The sequence below is a fragment of the Diceros bicornis genome, chromosome 7 (assembly GCF_020826845.1).
Source record: "Diceros bicornis minor isolate mBicDic1 chromosome 7, mDicBic1.mat.cur, whole genome shotgun sequence".
In the NCBI taxonomy this organism is placed as follows: Eukaryota; Metazoa; Chordata; class Mammalia; order Perissodactyla; family Rhinocerotidae; genus Diceros; species Diceros bicornis.
Genome location: NC_080746.1, coordinates 33,787,557 through 33,808,033, shown reverse-complemented (window position 1 = coordinate 33,808,033; position 20,477 = coordinate 33,787,557). Strand labels below are relative to the sequence as shown.

The 20,477-nt window shown below is 35.4% G+C and overlaps 1 protein-coding gene across 3 annotated transcripts in view; it reads left to right on the top strand.

Annotated features, from left to right (window-relative positions):
• Positions 1 to 20,477, top strand: part of ARHGAP42 (Rho GTPase activating protein 42) — a 258,913-nt gene that overhangs the window by 185,877 nt on the left and 52,559 nt on the right. For all 3 annotated transcript variants that reach the window (XM_058545356.1, XM_058545358.1, XM_058545357.1), the window contains exons 6-8: positions 6,279 to 6,389; positions 16,191 to 16,295; positions 18,322 to 18,451. In XM_058545356.1, the coding sequence (XP_058401339.1) occupies positions 6,279 to 6,389; positions 16,191 to 16,295; positions 18,322 to 18,451 (346 nt within the window). The remainder of the gene's footprint in view (positions 1 to 6,278; positions 6,390 to 16,190; positions 16,296 to 18,321; positions 18,452 to 20,477) is intronic.

Here is a 20,477-nt window from a genome sequence, read left to right as displayed (position 1 = left end):
TTAAAAATACCTGTTTTTAAGGCATTGCTTCGGCATTAGGGGAAGAAAAAGATCTATAATTACATGTTTTAAAATCTCAGTTGTTTTACATCAATTTTCTTAAAGAACAAGTCAACAGAAATATTTACTACCATGTATACATATGTATAGTCCATTTCTTCCCTTTTTCTGAAACGTCTGTTCTTCTCATTGATAGTGTTTTAACTATAATTAGTAAAAATTGAGTAGTCGTTTTACTGAGGAATAATGCAGTTCTGGTTCCAGTGATGGGATATATTAAAAAAAAAAAAAAAATCGGACCCTTTTGCCACTATCATCTTAGCAGCAATAAAATCTTGAAACACCATCCACCTTTCAGCATCCAGTGGGGTGTCTCAGAGCTGTGGGTTGGGAGTTGTTGAGCTAGTTCACCTGCGGCTCTCTACTGCTCTCCAGACCTTCACAGGGAACCTTGTCCCATGCTGAGTCTCCTTTAGTCTCCTTCCTCTTCCCTCTGTTACTTGTAGGTATCACAATGCAGAACCACTTTCAAATGCCTCATCCTGTTCCTTCCTTAGCAAAGCCACCTCCCTTACTGAATTGCTTTTCAAACTTTCCCTGGTCCTCTGCTCCCCTTATTTGTTTTCTTATGACGACTTCGAGTTTGACTATAGTTCCAACTGCATCAAAAAGTCATGGCAGGGTTACTTTTAACCTTTCCTTCTTTCTACACTCTCATGTTCTCATTGAGGGAATTGAATTTCTTCCTTTAGAAATGAAGAAATTACTTACTACTGGGAAGTTTTGTTATTTAAGCATGAGTACATTATAACCTATATCTTATTAACACCTGCTGTCAAAAGAAGATAATTTAATCTATAGTTGTGTGCCAATGGAAAGGTTTTGTGGCTGAAGTGAAATGGAGAAAAATCTGCCACTAAGGAAAATTATATTTTTAATCTTCAAGGACAGATTTACTCTTATGAAGTACTATGTTCTAATTTAATATTATATTCATATGTTCCAGACTTCTTAAATGCTCACATTTCTCTTTAAACATTGCACTAGAATAAACCTAAGAGAGAGTACAGTGTGTAGATGTAGTCAGGTGGAGAAATGCTCCCATAATCATCTGCAGTCTACCATTGTCTGCTGTGCCACGGCCAGGTGTCATTTTAAAAACTGCCTCAAAATCAAGTGTGGTTTTTAGAGTCTCTAAAGGGTTATAGCTTCATCAGCTTCTTGGTGAATATGAGAGGCCATGCTTAGACAAGACATTGCTTAAAACATCAAGCAAATGCTAACTTTATCCTAATTTTACAGTCCTCTAGAGGATATGCTTCAATTTTCCCGGACAACCTAGCTCAATATTTAATAATTTGCTTGTTAGTGGCCCTCAATCCGTTAGGCTATGGTGAATATCCATTCTGGTTCTATATTTATCTGGAGGCTGGAAAAACCTATAACATGGTTAGTAACATCCTCCTCTTGCCCCACTACACACACACACACTAAGAATATGAAAGGCCATTTGATCAAGGAAGAAATATAAACTATAGTGAATATTGTAACTTTCATTGTCACATGTTCCAAAAACATTGCAAATTAATAATAGCAGCAGGATATTATTGTAATTTATTAAAAGATACTATCTACTGTTAATGGAGGTATGGGAAAGTGAGCACACTTTTGCTTTCTGGTGGGAACATAAAATCATTCAATCATTCTTGCGGTAAATTTCATGACATATTTCAACAAACTTTAAATATGCAAGATAGTTGAAATGATTTCTTTTGGCAGGAATTTACCCAAGAGAAATTATCAGAGATGAGCATAAAAATAAATCATATAAATACGTTGATCCAAGAGTTATTCACAATGCAGAAATTTAGAAACATCTGAAATGGTACAAAGAATGATTGGGATAAATATACAAATATAGTTTGACCAAAAATGGAGTTAATGTGGCTGTGAAAAGTTTTATTTGGAAAATCATTTAAAGACATTGGGAAATATGCATTAGCTTAAGTGGAAAAAAAGCAAAGCTTAAGCCAGAATGTACAGTATTATTGAGCCTTATTTAAAGTAAGCTTGTGTATGTGTGTTACACATAGAAATATTAACAGTGGGATTGCTGTTTTTATTATTTTATTAATTTCAACAGTATATTCAAATTAAAATATTAATTAATATTAATTAAATAAAAATTAAAATATTAATTATTAATATTAATTAAATAAAAATTAATTAAATATTTGTTAATTTTTATTATCTTTATGTTTCTGTTGTAATAATGAATAAACTTACAATAATGAATATGTATTACTTCTTTAATAAGGAAAGAAGTCAAAGGGAAAAGAATTCCTTTTAGAAACCCAGATTTTGGGTTTCCACATATCACCAAATATGCTTTCAGCTGGTTCCTCTTATCCCCACTTCCTTAATGAAGGGAACCCCTTCGGTTCTAACCTTATACCTCTATTCTTATCCTTCAATTTGTGTCCCTGACATCTCTTCTACTTTCATACTATCTATAACATCTTGGTGAATGTCTCCCAGGTCATGATTTCATTGCCTGACTTTTGTGCTGCCCGCTGACTGGTTACCAGGACTCAGACTACCATTTTTAGTGACACATGTGAAATCTCACACATCACCATTTTCTCAAATTTGCTCCCACTTCTCATTTCTTTAATTCTATTAATGCTGGTGTATTACTTCTTGTATCAAAGTTATCTTTGACTTTTTTTCCCCCTTGCTTCTCATACCCACATCCTTCACCTTCTCTTTCTTATTGGGATATACCAAACACTTTTACCCTTATCAAATAAGAAGAGGTCTCCTTTAATATATCAGAGCAAATAAGAGGTGCATTCACGTTTAATGGTTATATAATTTATATATATTAACATAGTCTATACTGTCCTCTCTTTAATCTTCTTGAAATTCTGCTTTGATATTGTCAACGCCTTCCTCAAGCTTTGGCACAGTCTGTAGGATGAAGTTTGCACTCATTCTCTCTTTTCTGCCTTAACTCTCATTTCTGATGGTTTCAAACAAAATCTTTTGATCTACCAAAACATAACTTTTCCCAACTTTATTCCCTCAAACTCATCTCCCTTTATCTCCATTCTTTAGAGTCTCTAAATGTCTCCATTCTTTAGAGTCCAGGTTAAATCCTTTTTACTCTGGGAATACTTCAACAACTATAACATGAGCCTTTTTCCTCTGTTTTGAATTGAGATAGCTTATTGTAGGTAGGGAAGAATTTAGGTATCTGCCAGAACTCCATGGTTTCCTTACGTAATTAACTTGGTTTCTTACTAGGATGACTATACCATCCCCTTTGCCATGTAAACAACAGTTTATACCTATTGTTATGGCATAATTATTACTAGTGCTTCCTTTCAGTTTTGAAAGTTTTGAGAATAAATTATATGGTTATCTTACTTATATGGTACAAAATACATAGCAACAGCTGCTAGTGGGTGTATAAACAAGTCTGCTAGTGAACCCCGCACAGTGAGCTTAAGTGCTAGAGAGATTCATCTCAAGTAAAAGAATGTCTTTCTAATTCTTGTACTGAAAAGGAATTAAGCTATTGTATTCTTGAAGCACTGTATATTCTAGATGATCTTTCAGAGCAGATTTGGTATATTGAATGCAGTTGTCTAGATTGGAGGTGATGGAAAATATCTATAACTGGAAATGGCAAGAGTCATTATTTCTCTTTTATTCTTCTTTGGTTCCCCCCCGCCCCCCATTTTGATGAAATGGGATTGTGCATGACAAATAAGTTTCTGAGGAAATGACTTAATACTCATAGGTTAGGGGTCCTCACCACCTCCAAGTTTGGTGATTTGGTAGGAGGACTCACAGCTATGATTTATTACAGTGAAGGGATATTAAAAAAAAAAAAATCAAAGGATGCATAGGGTGAAGTCTGGGGGAAACCAGGCACAAGCTTCCAAGAGTCCTCTCCTAGTGGAGACACACAGGACATGCTTGATTCCCCCAGCAATGAGCTGTGACAACATGTGTGAAATGTTGTCTATTAGAAACTTGTTATAGATTGAGTGCCCATGTTTTTATTGGGAGCTGGTCGCATAGGCACCCTCTGCTTGTTGTGTACCCAAATTCCAGACTCCCAGAAGGAAAGCAGGTGTTAAAATGTGCATAGTGAGCTACTCTTATCAGTTATGATGGTGGGAACCCTCCTGAAATCCACATCCGCAGATGCCAGCCAAGAGCCAAACTCTTAAGCAGGCCTTTTGGTGGAGACCATTTGTGCCTGCTGTGCTCACTCTTTTCTGCACAGCTTTGTTGATTAGAAATAATCATTTTAGGCTGTAAAGGTGTCTCAACATTCTAGTTTGTTCCCATGTGCTAGTCAACACAACCAATGACATTATCTTTATTGTAAATAAAAGCTTCAGAAATAACTTGTGGAATAGAATGTTATCTCTGAGACTGAAAATATTCTTGCATCCTTTACACCCACTGGTGTACTGGAGCTTTCTCTTGGAGAGCTGATTTTCTCATCTCCAACTTCCACATTCAGTGATGTTGGGTTTTTGGTTTGAAACTGGCTATTTGGGGAATATTTATACCATAGGAACCAGCAGATACTGCAAATCAGGCTTTCCTCTCCAGAGAGCCAGTTGCTAAACATTTTTTAGCGTACTGCCATCTATACCTCCTTACCATTTGTTCTATAAATACTGTGTTCCTTTAACCAGTGGGGAGAAGAAAATATGTATGATTTGTGTAGAATACTGATTTTGTTTTTGTTGGTATGTATATCTTTCCTAAACAATCTTTGGGAGCTGAGAAGCTTCTGGTCCAAATTTTCTACGTGATATGTTTTTCTCATATATTGGTTTAGAGACTTGGAATTCTTAACTTTAAAAATCCCTACTGAGTTGCTTATGATATATTGGGTTATTTTTAATTATATAAATAAGGGCATGGCAAGTAGTAAGTATATATAATTATTTTTAAAGGTGTTTCAAATGAAGTTTTTAAGATGTTATGATGTCAGAGTCAGCAAACTTAATTTTATCTTTTTTTTTTAAGCTTTTGTTTGTGAAATTATCATTGTAAAATGGCTCCAAAGCAATTTTCGATTTCCAAATTGTTGTTGGCGGATACTTAGTATTCCGGAAAGTCCATTCTTTCTATCTGCTTTTAGTAATCTCAGCTGGCAGTGAGGAGTTTGAAACTGGGCAAGGAAAGTAAAATCATGACTCTCTACTAAACCAAAGTCAGTTTTAAAGAGGGCATCCACAGATTGATAGTGGGCACAGAAGAGGGGAGAGAAGCAACATCAAAAAGAAAATGAAATTATCTGATAACCCTTTTCCCACACTTTATCAATAGAACCTTATGGCAGTTATAAAGAATAAATGTGCATGACATTGCTGGAGCATGATTCATTAGGTTAGAACCTTTGAATTTTTTTGGCTGTGTTCCAGTATTATCTTTCTGAGAGTTTACCTAATGATGTGGTTCTGCTGCTTAATATTCGCAGATGATTCTTCCTCAATTAAAATCCAAATTTATTATGCAGTATTCAAGATCTGTTATAGTGTGTTGCCAGCCTTACTTCTCCTTCCTTCCCTCCACTTGTTTACTCTGTAGCCACTCAGTCAAAGTCTTTCATGCCTCTTTACTTTTTCATGGGAGTAACCCCTTTTTTCTCTTCGACTGTTCACTGCCAGTTGTTCAACTTAAGATTCAACTCAAACCACCACCATTTTCTCCCAGAACTTAGTCTCTTTTTCTATGATCCCATAGATTTTCATTTACATTTATGTCTCTTTTATAATGGCCATACATCACTTAACGAAGGGGATACGTGCTGGGAAATGCGTCATTAGATGATTTCATCGTTGTCTGAATATCATAGAGTATACTTACACAAACCGACGGGGTATAGCCTGCTACACACCTTGGCTACATGGTACTAATCTTATGGGACCTCTGTTGTATGTGCGGTCCGTCATTGACTGAAACATCGTTATGTGGTGCATGACTGTACTTTTTAAAATGTACTGAATGTTGTAAGCTTACTCTGTGAGGTTTTTTTTTCCTCGCACTCCATACACTATAAGCTCTTGTGGGCAAGGACTGTTTTCCTATTCTCTGTATTCTCAGGATATAATAATTGCTATCTTAAAACTTTTTGCGGAACTTAATTTTTAAAGATTTCACAGTAGAACAGGATTTGAGTCCCTCTCTTAAACAGAACCATCAATAATCACTCCCTTTGTCATGCTTTTCCTTTTTGTGCTCTTTAGGCAGATACACAGATTGACCGAGAACATCAAAACTTCTATGAAGCATCGCTAGAATATGTCTTTAAAATTCAAGAGGTCCAAGAAAAAAAGAAGTTTGAATTTGTTGAACCGGTAAGTTTTAGTTTCCCTATAAAATGGTAGGTCTAATACATCCTATGGAAAAAAACTTAGTTTTTCTGTTGAAAATTATGATTTTTAAAAATAAAAGGGGCAGGAGAAGTGGAGGAGGGTGAACAGGTGGAGCACGGGGCACTTCTAGGGCAGTGAAACTATTCTATATGATACTGTAATGGTGGATACTTGTCATATATTTGTCAAATATAAAACCCATCAAAACCCATAGAATGTACAACACCAAGAATGAATCCTAATGTGAACTGTAGGCTTTAATTAATAATGTATCAGTATTCAGTAATCATTTGTAACAAATGTACCACACTAATGCAAGATGTTAGTAACGGGAAACTGTGGGTAGGGGCTAAGGGGGTATATGGGAACTCTATAATTTCTGCTCAATTTTTCCATAAACCTAAAACTCCTATAAAAAATAGTCTATTAATTTAAAAAAATTAAAAATAGAAGGATGTACATTACCTTACAAATACCTCAGTGAATACACCTCACCGCTGAAGTGACCCATTTGCCAAACTTTAGTTGAAGGGAGAAAACGTCAGGCTGTATTTCTCTCTTTGTTCCACCCTGCTTTTTCGCAAGGCTAGGACTTGCCTGATTTTCCAATGAAGTCATTTATTTTCCTAAGTCAGGGCAAAAAGTATTGGATTCTCTAATGTAAACTGCACTACAGAAAAGAACAGGTGGCTGGTCTTTATAAGCTTACTTCATTTTCTTAGCGTTTTTCCCTCAAGTAATACCTTAATATGTTACAATGTCGCCTGAGCAGGCATCTTCATGAGGCATCATCTGTGATGAATAAAGGTAAGTTCTGTAGTCAAGATAATTTTCTGTTAATTTATGATGCTCAATTCCCATGAGATGAGAGGACAGTGATAGTAAAATACATAAGTAATTAAAAATATAATTTAAGCCATACTTTTCTTCTTATGTCAGTTTGTAAAAAAAAAAAAAATCTGTTTATAATAAGAAATAAAATACCATGATCCTATTTTAGTGGAGGTGATGGGGAGAAGAGAAGACACATTTTAAAATGGATTTGACAGCATTCATTACCTGATGGAAACCCATCAGTGATTCCCTAAAAATGATGGGAAATGGAGACAGAGTGGAGGCTGGGAAGAGTTATGAGTCCCTGCCTGGCTCCCAGCACCTCTGCTTCACTCCTCTGCCTTCAGGTAGAGCCACATGACTCTCTCCTGTAAACTGGGCACTTGGCAAGTTTATAAGACCAACCCTTCAGTGAGAGGGATTTAAGGAACTGGAGGCCACAGTGCAGGCTCAGGGATTTAACTTTCACCTTTTGTTTGGGATAAGAGTCTTGACTCCAAGTTCTATTTGCCAACCAGCTAAGTCCTTAAACTTAAACCTCTTAGAATGAATTGGTAACCTCTTATTTGGTAGACACTTTGAGGATCTGATCTAACTTATTTTTTAGGGGGCCTTCTGAAACTCATGTGGGGTTCACAGACAACTGGTCAGCCTAACAACCCCTAATCTAGGAAGATTACCACTACTTAAAATTCCTAGTCCCGTTCTCAAGGACTAAGTCCTGCCTCTGAATCCTACGATGGTTTTTGAAGCCTCTCTACTTGCTGGCAAACTTCCTCCTTAGGGTCTACCTCTTAGGATTTCTGAATTTTAGCTCTTCTTGATGCTAACCTGTTAGAGTATCCCCATTAATTCTGATGGTTTTCCTTGGTACTTCTTCCTTCCCTGATCCCATTCCCTTTAGATACTCTGCTCATCTACTATGAGGTTATTCCTCACACCTGGAATGGTCCTTTCAAATCCGTAATACCTCTCTCTCTTCTGGAGGGGCATGCAGGTAGCCTGTTTCCCCATCTAAGCCTGTTTTATAGCCCATTCTGTCTGGGAACAGTGAACTAGACCATTCAGTAAGATGACATCAGGTATAGAAGGAGAAGATGGTAAAATTATTTGCTCACACATGACAGAAGGAATGATAAGAATTTATGAACTCCTGTCATAATACACCTAGACATGTGGAAACTGTCCTTCAATTGAAATGTATTTACTTTCTTTCCTCTACCATATCCCAAACTGGGATGGTCTGATAAGTCTTCTGTAATGCGTGCCTTTCTTGTGACGCCACAATCAAAATCAATGTTAAATTTGTCCTTCTTCCAAAATATTTTCTTGGCTGCTGTATTTTTCCTATTAGAATGTCTGGCCAAACTACATAGTACCGTCAGTTTAGTCTCATTCTCGTTTCTAGCCACAAAGTCTCATCCATGGGATTCTACTCAATTTCCATTTCAGTAATGAGAAGAATAGAAATGGGAGCAATGAAACATGGGCATGGTGCTTTTTAGGTTATGCATTTACACACTAATTTGGAGGAAAAAGTTTTTTAAAATTTCAAAACAAAGCTCCAAGGACCTATAAATATAAAAACATATGAGGACATTTTAATATTTTTGCAGTTTTTATTCTGCAGAAATCCAATTCCTGTTGCATTACTGTTTCATATTGCAGAAATCTAGCAGTTTATTCTGGTTTTAGCCCCGATTTATGTAATAAATAAGCATTAAAGTAAAGCAAAATGCCCTAGGGATAGGACCTCTCTTACACAGATTGTAAGATCAAGTAGAAAATATAAATAGGGGATGGTGATTGGCATTAAATAACATTACTTTATGATAGTACATTTGAGATAATTTTACATTTTTTCAATTAATGTCAAGATCCTACTGCATGTGATAAAATTTCTACAGAATATTCAGGTGATATTAGGAATAAATATTCCTACAGTGTCATTAGTTCAGGGGAACCTGGGTCTAATATGTGGAAAAAGAGGGAACATTTACATTTTTTTTAATAAATAAGCTATGTTATTTTGTATATAGAAAATCAGCTTTTTAACTCAAATCTTCATTAGCTCTATAGTCTTAATGGCCTTTTTCTTTTTTCATTTATCACATTTTATATGGAAAGTGATTGTAGCTAACTGGTGATTTCTAGACTTGCACTACCTAGTGTGGTAACAATTACCCACAATAAATATTGAGCACTTGACATGAGGCTAGTCTAGATTAAGATATGCTCTAAGTGTGAAATACATATTGGATTGCAAAGACTTAGTATGAAAAAAAATGTAAAATATCTCGTTAAAACCTCTTTATGTTGATTGTGTGTTGAAATGATATTTTGGATATATTGTGTTAAACAAAATATTAAATTTTACTTGATTTAAAATTTTTTTATGTGCCTACTAATAAATTTAAAATTTCACGTTGATTTTCATTTGTGGTTCACATTTTGTTCCTGTCAAATAGTGCGAGACTGCATCCTTTCATATTTGCCAACAAGGTATATGAGTTCAGGTCTGTAATGGGGGAAAGAGACGGGGAGACACATTATCTCCTGACTCTTGATCGTTAAGACCCTCCTACTTCTCAGAGTTGCCTGGAACTTATGAGAATTTTGGTGATTAAGAGAAAAAGTCTGAGAAGTACTCTGAACGTGAGCAGCTTGCATAAGAGAGCTGAGCCCTAGTGAATCAGAAGTGTGTTATGGTACATGAAGGTATGTGGCTCAGAAAACCAAAAGAATCTTTTTACGACTTCACTCCCTTATGGTTCATCCAGCTACAGTTTGGCTATGTTTTGATTACATCCTTTGAGCATACTTAGTTGGGACTAACATTTTGTGAGCAACTACTACTTGCTATATGTTTTCTCTGCGTTGTCTCACATAAACCCCACGATGGCTTTATTATTAGGTAATTGTTATCCTTCTAGATGAGGAAGTTAAGTCATAGAAAGATTGTTAGTTGCCTGAGGTCACAAACCTCAAGAAGGGGAGAGCCAGGAATCTAGAACTCAAATCTGAAGTCACTGTGCAATACCACTTACTGCCTCAATGGCTACTTGACTACAAAAATTAGTCCTTTGTAATACTTACTCTGACCAAATAAAATGGATGACCCTAGCAAATTTTATTGTAAAGCTATTTAAAGTCCTTAAAATTAGAAGACGACAATAAAAGATTGATCTTTACTTTGGTAAAGGTGGTTGAATCAATGCCCATATGGGCCCATTCATTCATTTGTTCTTCCATCCTTCTTGGATCATCCTATTTTAAAAGTTGTCTCCCCAGGCCACAGGTGACAGGCCACTTTCCATGTAGAGACAGAGAAGTATAATGGCCAAGTGATTGGAAATAAGATGGAATTTGGCTCCAATCTTATAGCCATGCAAATTGGGCATAGTTTTCAAACTCTGTGTGCCTCAGGTCTTTATCTGTAAATTGGGGATAAAAATTGTATGTAGTTCCCAGGATTGTGGTGTGACTCAATCAATGTAGGTAACACACAGAGCAAGTGTGCGTTAGCTGGTGCGTAGTTAGCATCAGTAAGGTGTCAGCTAGTGTGTGCTTTTATGTGGACTGTTATCCCTACATATGAAAACAATATTGATGATTGTATCTATTAGCATGGCTTCAAAGCCAGAGGTAGCTTTTTCAAAAACACATTTTTAATTTTAACATGCTTCTAAATATGCATCTAAATTCTGTAAGAGCATTTTCATATTATTCTTTTTAGACTTAATCTTTTTGTATTATGTTTAAAATTAATATGGAAATGAAAATAAACCATTATATATAAACTAAAATACACTGCTTTTGATATTCTTCCCTTAGGTCTGCTAAATTTAATTTTAAATTATTTGCTGAAGAAAATTTTTCTTTAATTGCTTAATATGTTTTAGCTCTTCAGCTTATTATGTCATAAAGTATACTGTAAAATACTTTTTGTGTTCTCTAGAAAAGTTTGATAATTTTGAGACTAAATAATAGCTTCTTGCTAAGTTAGAAAAGTCTGTCAGTATGTAAACCTGCAGGTCTTACAAGTTAAACCTTTTTTGTGTTCTTTTTCAATATGATCGGTTAGCTTTAATATAGAAAATTTAATTTAGGGTAAATCAAAATGAGCAAATAAGACAATGTCACTTGTTTAAAAACTCTGTAGGCCCAAAGGTTAAATTTCTATCCTGCTGAAAACCCTAACCAAAATCATTCTATAAAAATGAAACAGTAAACCTCTCCTAAGGTCATATATCTGAAAATAAAATCTGTATTGGTCCTTAGATTTTGTTCTAGGTACTGTTATTGAAAATCTGAAATTTGTAGCAGCAGTTAAATAGTGAATAGAATTTTGGAAAAGTAAGAAAAATACATTCTATTTGTTTGGCTGACTCATCTCCTTGAATTTCGTTTTAGAAATCAGTGATGTAAAGACCTGGTCTGAGTGTAGCGTCTGCTGGATTTTAATCACCTTGTTGACTACATTACTTTTTTCATTCTTATTGAGCTGAAAATATAAGCTGACTATTCTTCGTTGCTTCTGTTTCTTTGCCATGGAAGTTTACCTCCAGCCGCCTCATATGAATTCCATCCCCTTGGATGCTTAGAGATTTGCCTTCAGGAACTCCAGTGATTCTTCACTGCTGGGGCAATATATAGCCATGACGTCAAAAAGTTTTGACTTTTTAAAAGTAATTGAATCTATGCACGTAGCTGTCTATTCATTCATTTGCTCTTTCATCATCCTCTGTTAAAAGTTGTCAACGCAGGCCATAGTTGACTGGCTTCTTTCCATCCTTGGCTCTCTTTCCTCTTCAATTTTCTCATTTATTTGGTTACATTTTGATAGTCATTTATTTCCATTCAGTAAACTCCTCTGAACCTCTATGCATTAGACTTAAAGCACAGTATAGTCATTTTGAGGCTATCCTCAGATGTTTATCTCTAAGTTTCCTCCAGATAAGGAGTGGTGAAGACTATAGGTTTAACTCTCAGGCCGGACACTTGCACAGGGTGAAAATTGATGCCTTTGGTCTGCTGTTCCAATCTCCTTAGGGGTGTTCAATGGCCGTGTGTAAAGGTCTACATAGGATTTTGATATCTTTTAGTGTGTTATGGTGCTCTGGGTATGGAGTATTTATTTTTGTTTTTTAAAAAACAGCCTTATTGGGATGTATTTTTATTTTTTAAAAAACAGCCTTTTTGGGACGTAATTCACATACCATAAAATTCACATACCAAAAAAAATAGTTAATTTTTGTTTAGGGTGTGAGGTAGTGGTCCAACTTCATCCATTTACATGTGACTCTCCAGTGCTCCAAGAATCATTTCTTGAAAAGACTATTCTTTCCCCGTTGTATGGTCTTGGCACTGATGTTGGAAAAAAGTTGACTGTGGAAGTAGGGGTTTATTTCTAGACTCTCAGTTCTCTTCCATTGATTTATATGTCTATCCTTGTGGCAATGTCATGCAGCGTTTGTTACTGTTGCTTTGTATTAAGTTTTGAAATCAAGAAGTCTGGGTCTAACTCCTTTGTTCTTTTTCAAGATTGTTTTGACTGGTTGGGTCCCTTGCAATTCCATGTGAATCAGCTTGTCAATTATTATAAAGAAGTTAGCTGGGCTTCTGCTGGGGGTTGCATTGAATCTGCACATCAGTTTGGAGAGTATTGCCATCTTAACGATATTAATTTTTATAATCCATGAATGTGAAATATTTTCCTTTTATTTAGACCTTCTTTCTTTCTTTGTTTCTTTATTTTTTTTGTGAGGAAGATCGGCCCTGAGCTAACATCTGCCAATCCTCCTCTTTTTGCTGAGGAAGACTGGCCCTGGGCTAACACCCATACCCATCTTCCTCTACCTTATATGGGACGCCGCCACAGCATGGCTTGACAAGCGGTGCGTCGGTGTGCACCCGGGATCCGAACTGGCGAACCCCGGGCCGCTGCAGCAGAGCGCACGCACCCAACCGCTTGCGCCACCCGGCCGCCCTGAGACCTTCTTTAATTTCTTTAAGCGATGTTTTATATTTTTCAAATTATAAATTTTTTACTTTTTAAAAATTAATTCCTAGGTATTTTATTCTTTTGAAGCTATTGTAAATGGAATTGTTAATTTCATTTTCAGATTGTTCATTGCAAGTGTGTAGAAATACAACTGATGTTGTATCCTGCAACCCTGCTGCACTTGTTTATTAGTTCTAGTTTTTTTTTGGTTTATTAGTTCTATAGATTTTTACAAATTTTCTGTGATTAATTTTTTAGGAGAGAAGGAATGAATCACCTCATTGTAAGAGCCTTTACATTTCAGTTGTTCTGTTCAGTTTGGGCAACAGTCCTGGAATTAGTGCGTCAATTGCTTTGGGGTTCTTCCCCTCACTCCCATGCTAGCCTCAACTCCTCTTCTCACTTTTCTCGGCCATTCACGGTATCACTAGTAACAGTGGGCCTTTAAGGCTTGAAACCTGGTGGTTAATGGGTTGGGAAATTATGAATATTTATTCCTTTGTTGACTTGAATGAATTTTGCTAAATGATTATTTATTTATAAGTGCAGTATCAGTTTTTATATTTGGTCAGATTATTGGAGTGACAAATAGTAATTTGATTCTAAAACCCTCAGAAATAATAAAGTGTTATAAGTTTTTCCGGGTTATGTAAGTGACTTTATTAATATTAAAACCTAATCTGTCTATCTAGTAGTTTGTAGTAGTTGTTATTGGTATTGTTATTATTTTAAAGGGCAGGCTTTCTTTAAGGCAAGCTGAGCCAACAGTCTTTTCCACATCACTCCACCTATTCAGGCAGATTGAACAAAGAAAGTGACATGGGAAATGCAACTCTTAAAGATTTTCAGGCCGTCCTAGTGAGTTCCCTTAGTTTAGCATCATGGAATTTGTTGAGGATAAAATGAACTAGAGTAATTATATGTAAAAAATGTTTAACTTTGCTACCATCTAGAGGCAGTTATTTCATACATGCTGTCTTGATTAAACTTTCCCAAAGCTGCGCCCAAAGCAAATGTGAAACAAAAGGAAAAGGTGTCTGGTTCTTTGTATGTAACTTTTCTGTACCTTTCAAAGGATTGTACTTTCCCTAGTGGGTGCTCAGCATACATTGTGAGATTAAAACATAGTTGTCTGCTACTAAGTGAATCTGGATTCTGCTAGAAGATGCCAATAAATTTATTTATTTAGATGAATCTTGGAGAATTGGATGTTTTATAGGAAGATTTATTACAGATATTCTTCAAATATGTATCTTCTTCATAATTTTAATTAAATTCTTTGTATTTAGGATGATATTAGAGTAGCATCTTCCTTGTATAGCATCCGGTTCATAATAAAACAGTTTAATTGTGGACTAATGATAGACATTAAAACATGAAACAATACTCCTAACAACTTTCTAAACTGTTATTCAGATATTTAGAAGACTAGTGTTGTCTATGTACTCCAAAAGTATTTTCTTAGTTTGTCTCTGAAAACCTCTAAATCCACGTTATTCAAGCCCGAATTAATTAAAAGTATTTTTCAATCCTGTTTTAAGATAGTTATTTTTAATTAGACCACAATATATGCAGACTATATATTTTAAATTATTGTGTAATTTGACAAATATAGCATCATTTTGGTAGAGGATAATCTATTGAATATTTCGTTTTGATAATAATTGTCAATTGATGCAAAGTTGACAGGGTAAAATAATTCTAAAATTGGCAAGCAATACATTTTGACACATTATCAGAAACTATTGAGTAACAGAAGCAAAATCTCTAAAATATAACAACTTAAAACCAATTTTAAAGTACCTATATGCTTTCTGAAATGAACAAAGCTTTGTAAGAAGTTGACTTGTTATAGGAAGCAAAGCATTAGGTCGCTGTTTTCAGATAGAACTGGTATTTATCTACTGGAAATCATAACACACATACCAGTTGATGGCTAGCTGAATCCCCCTACTTCCCCAGAGAGAGGAAGTAACAAGATGTTATTCACGTATGAAAATGATTTCAAATTGTGTTTCTTCTTTAACTTAAAATAATAGCTTACAGACATATTATGCTGGTTGAATTAGAAAAACATTAGCCACTTCTCAAAAATATTTTCTAACTTTATTGTAGGAAGAGATCAAATTGGTGGACAAGTCTGTGGAATAAAATCTCAGTGAATTAAATGAAAAAATTTGAATAAATTACTTTTCATTTATAACTTATTCCATATAAACAACTGTGTTCTGTAACTCCATGGAGAGCCACTCTTTCTTTACAAATAAGAACATCATAAATAAGCATGTATGAATTTGGGATTAGAAAGCTAGGATCATAGAAATTGTGATTTTCTAAAGAAGATTTTATTCTTACGTGAAAGGTCTGTATCTAACTCCAGGTTTTTGCTTAACTTTTTCCTCTGTTTTGAATTCTTCCCACTCCTTGCTAAAATGTTGTCTATTCAGTACCCAAATCAGTACTGCCACCTTGTGATATTTGCTGTAATTTCATCCGGCCTAATCTTTATTCCTTTGCTTGGATACTTCTTATCTCTACTTTACTGGTTTAGTCTTCCTCACATCCTCACATGTTTTATCTCCCTGTTTTGGTTAGAAGCTCTTCGAGGACAGGACCTACGTCACTTTGGTCTTTATCCCCATTAATGGTCTCTCCTGGATATCCCTTCAATGCATTTGAATATTAGAGAAATTAACATGACAGCTGCCCATGACAAGACTCAAAAATGTAATCACTGTGTACCAAAAAGGAAGTAAAAATTAGCTTTCGTGGTTTCTGTTTCACATGTATAATTCTAATTCCTACTTTGCCGAACAAAGAGATTGGAAATTTATTAGCCTGAGGAATTAGAATGAAATGTAATTTCTCCAACTTATTATATTTGGTGATCATCATTTTTTTCAGTATGTTTTCATCGTTTCTTTTTTATCTCTTTATTTTTGCAGCTTTTGTCATTCCTTCAAGGTTTATTTACTTTCTACCACGAGGGATATGAACTCGCCCAGGAATTTGCGCCATATAAGCAGCAGCTGCAGTTCAACTTGCAGAATGTAAGACTCTAGCTGTTCTCACTGCCTCTCCTAGTGAATCAGGTGATCACAGGGCAACTAAGTTATAACCAAGCCAAACCTTGGAGTCTTTCAAAGACTTATCTAAGTGCAGTAAAACCTCACTCATTTAGAAAAGCCACATTATAAATTTATTAATTTTTTTTTTTTTTTTTGTTAGCTGCTGGTTGAAAGTACACCAGGAAAGAGCTAATCTTATGGTAGAAAAATTTATACTGGCAAATTTCATAAAAATAAATATTACTGAGGTGTAGACACTTGGAAGTTGGGAAGCTTTTGTCTTTATGCAGTGTTCTCATTAATTCTCTGAGTGACGTTAGACAAGTCTTATTTTCTGAGAAGATGGCATTTCTCTATCTGTGAAATGAAGGAGTTGTACTTGAGCACTCTAAGATCCTGTCCGTCTCTGAAATTCTATATAATATGTCTGATATTTATTATTTTCAAATAATAAATTTGAACGTTGTTTTGAAGCATTCAAAAATAACTGTTTTAAAGCTTAAATGAGAATTATTTACAAACTTCCTATCTATTGCTGTCAGGGCTTGTTTTGTAAAGTTGTCTAAATAATTTTTTTAATACCTGATTGCATAGTTATACAAATTCTGATTTGCAGATGCTGAGCACCACTTAACGTAAAAAAAGAGAAAAATTTAGCCAATCCATTTCTGCATTATCAAACCTGACAAATAATGAAGCCCTAATTGTTGAGGGTTTTGTATAAATGAAAAGTTATTTCTGAAATGCTAACTGTTTAGTACTCTATAGCCAAAATAATTTGGAAAGCTATCACTTGGTTGTCTGTAAAAAGCTTGTCGTTCACTGCTTATCTGATTCTTGCCACTGTGGAAATGTACAGTAAAGAGAACTATGGAGTTGGAGTGTCCCATGAGAAATATGTAATTGGATTTGTTCTACTGTGTTTTGAGTTTTAGCTTTTTTATTTAATCTAGGTTTTCTAGCAGAATCGATTTTACATGCAGTTCATTCCATTGTTTTTCAATATGGAATGCACTTAGGCTTTTTCAGTAAATATTAAAAGGGAAAATTATAAAAGCCAAAGTATTTTTATGATTTATTTCCATATTAAATGCAATTATAATTTGATTCCTGGGATTCAAGAACAGGAGAGGGGTAAGGAATTGGTAAACATTTGATTTTTATGTTTAAAAGAGAAAAGTGGCAAACATGGCAAGTAAAATTTTTCTAACTTATAGAAAAGATTCAGTTCTTTTGTTTTGAGCCATAACAAAATCTTAGAGTTAGGTGGTGATGCTTTTTATGTTTCCAAACACATATTGTTGAGATAATGTGGCCTGAATGCAAAAGAGATTTTCATAGAGAAAAGCATTATGCTGTCTATGTCTTACCTCAAGTAAACTTGCTGTAATGTGAGTAAACTATTTCTTGTAATAGAAGTTAGAACCTGGAAACCTATTCATTTTTATGAGTTAATTTATATACTGATCTCTTATTAATTATATTAAGATTTCTGGAAACCAGGCAAAGTGGTGTTTCTTCAAAAAAGTATTTGGAATAAGGGTGATGAACTCTTTTCTTAATAAGTGCCACATATATCAAAAGTGTGTGAATTTAGTTTGTTTCCCCCCCCAACCCCAAGAAATATAAGTCCCTATTTATATGCTTTTTTACCTTAAGTATTAGTGAATATAAAACTCTACTTAGTACATATTACATATTTTTAAATGCTCTAATTTTCCCCCTAAATATTAATATTAGAGTGGGAAATAGGAAGAAAGACATGCACACACACATAGACACACACGATTCAAAGAGAAACATGCAGAAGGTTATTCAGAGAAGTTTCACTAAAGCAATTCAAAAATCAGACCATGGGACTCAGCATAGAGGGTCCTGGATGTGGTGAAGCGTGCTGAAAGAATCAAGGTTATCCTTTGCACCATTTGTAGTTTGGAAATTTTAGGCTGGAGGTTCCTCAAAACTGGTAGGAAACAATGAATGAAATTGTTGTTTCTGTTTACTTAAGACAAGGAATAATTTTGAAAGTACTCGACAAGAGGTAGAGCGCTTGATGCAAAGGATGAAATCTGCCAACCAGGATTACAGACCACCCAGCCAGTGGACGATGGAAGGCTATCTGTATGTCCAGGAGAAACGTGAGTCACAGTGATGTAACTTAATGTGTCTTGTGGTTAACATTCTGTTTTCGTGAGATGTGCCTTGATTGGCATTTTTCCCTTCAAGTAGGAAGGCTGAAATTCCTTACGTTTTTATCATATTTAGTTTGCTCTATCTCCGTTACCACCAAAGTGAGGAAGTTTTTCCACATTTCCTCATCAGGATCTCTAAGTTCGTATGTTATTCAACTTGGAACTTACAACCATCGCTGGTGATGTGGTACCATGAGTTCAGTTTTAGAATTTAATTGTGATATCTAATCTCAATTTGAAGTTTCATGGAAAACTGAAAATCAAAGCCTTTATCAGGATGAATTATCCTGGTGACTATGATAATAGTTTTCCCCTCCAGCAGCATTATTTCACTTAATTCTGTGCTTTGTCAGTTTTCAGGAGTAAAATTGGCAATTATGTAATGTCAAATTGGCATGCTTTACTTCCTGAGGTTAGGAAATAAGCATCAGACCTGATAAAGCACTATTATAATTGCCTCATGCTAAGAAAGTTTTTCTCACAAAAATTGATAAAAAGCCATTCAAACTTGTATAACTAAGGTCCTTTCTGTGTGATACTTGTCATTAAATGGAACCAGTCTGACTAAATTAAGTCTGTTTCAAACCAGATATGCTCTAAAGCACCATTCTCATTCTGTTGTGGTAAAGAACAGGTGTTTTTATTTCCAATCCATCATGGACCAGTGTCTTTGTAAAACAAAAAATCATGCGCTTGGATTTTGCGGTGATGTCGAATTGCTGTAAAAATTTTGAAATGCTTTTTCTCTCTTTGTGTACTTTTTCTCGTATATTGGGACTCACAAACCACATGGAGTAGCACTGCTTTGAAGTCTCCCTGTTGGTAGACAATAAATTAATGACATTGTTTTGGTTAGTAAGATATTATAGTTAAAGGGTTTGAGATGCAGAAGCTGGAGGTATCGGATTGGCTGTGAACATTTTTGACATAATGCAGCATGGCCACTAAAATGCCAACACATTTTATATGTGACATGCCCGGGCAATGCTCGTTTATTGGATAGCAGTATACAACCAAATAACGATTTGATACAATGGACTTGGCAGACATTTGTTACTGCAAGGAGTGGAAGACAGAGGGCTGCTAGCTCAGCAGATCTGGGTTCCAGGATTTTCGCTCTCCTAACTATCTATTTTGACCAGTCTGCTGTTTTCAGATGTTAAAGAAAATGATAAATCTAATGACCTGCCTATCTGCTCTATAATTGGAGTGTAATAAATAGCTTTCACCACAACGTGATGAAAAAAGACCAATTCTTTGGTCATATACAGGGTATATGGATTTGACTCAGGATTATAAGGAAATTTTTGAATACAGAATAATTATTTCAGATTTGAGAGCCTCAGTGTAAAGGTACATTGAGAGGAGCTCACATTTTGTATCAATAAAAGATTTTGCTGAGGGGGAGAATTTGTTGATAGTGAGGCCTGTTCAAACATGTATCTGGTAGAGGAGGTAGCAAAATTCTTTTGTACGTTATCTTCAAATATGTCATTTTCAGTCACTACCTGGTAGTCCATCCATTGGATGGTGCCGCAGTTTGCTTACCCATTCCCCAGTTGTTGGACATTTGGGTCAAACTATAAGCATAGATCCTTTAATAATTTGGGGACTGCATGGGTGGACAAAATGCAGTGTTTTATGCGCGTGTCTGATGTTGGTGTCTTGTGCTAAGATATCTGACTTCTCTGGGTCAGTCTGAACTGATCGTAAAGCCCTTTGTGATACTGACCTTTCCTCTGAGAGTTCTTGTCTCTCTAAATGACACCACCCACTCTCCTAGGTTATAAAACTCAGTTAAATCTTTAACTCTAGTGTCTCTCTGTAGCCTGGGGCCACATCTGTCCATTTTATCTCCTTGATCACTTTTAAACCCGCACCTTCTCTCCATCTCCACAGTCTTGCAGTGGCCTCCTAACTGTTCTCTTTCAGCCTGCAGCCTTGACCACCTCAATCTGTTCTCTACAGAGCT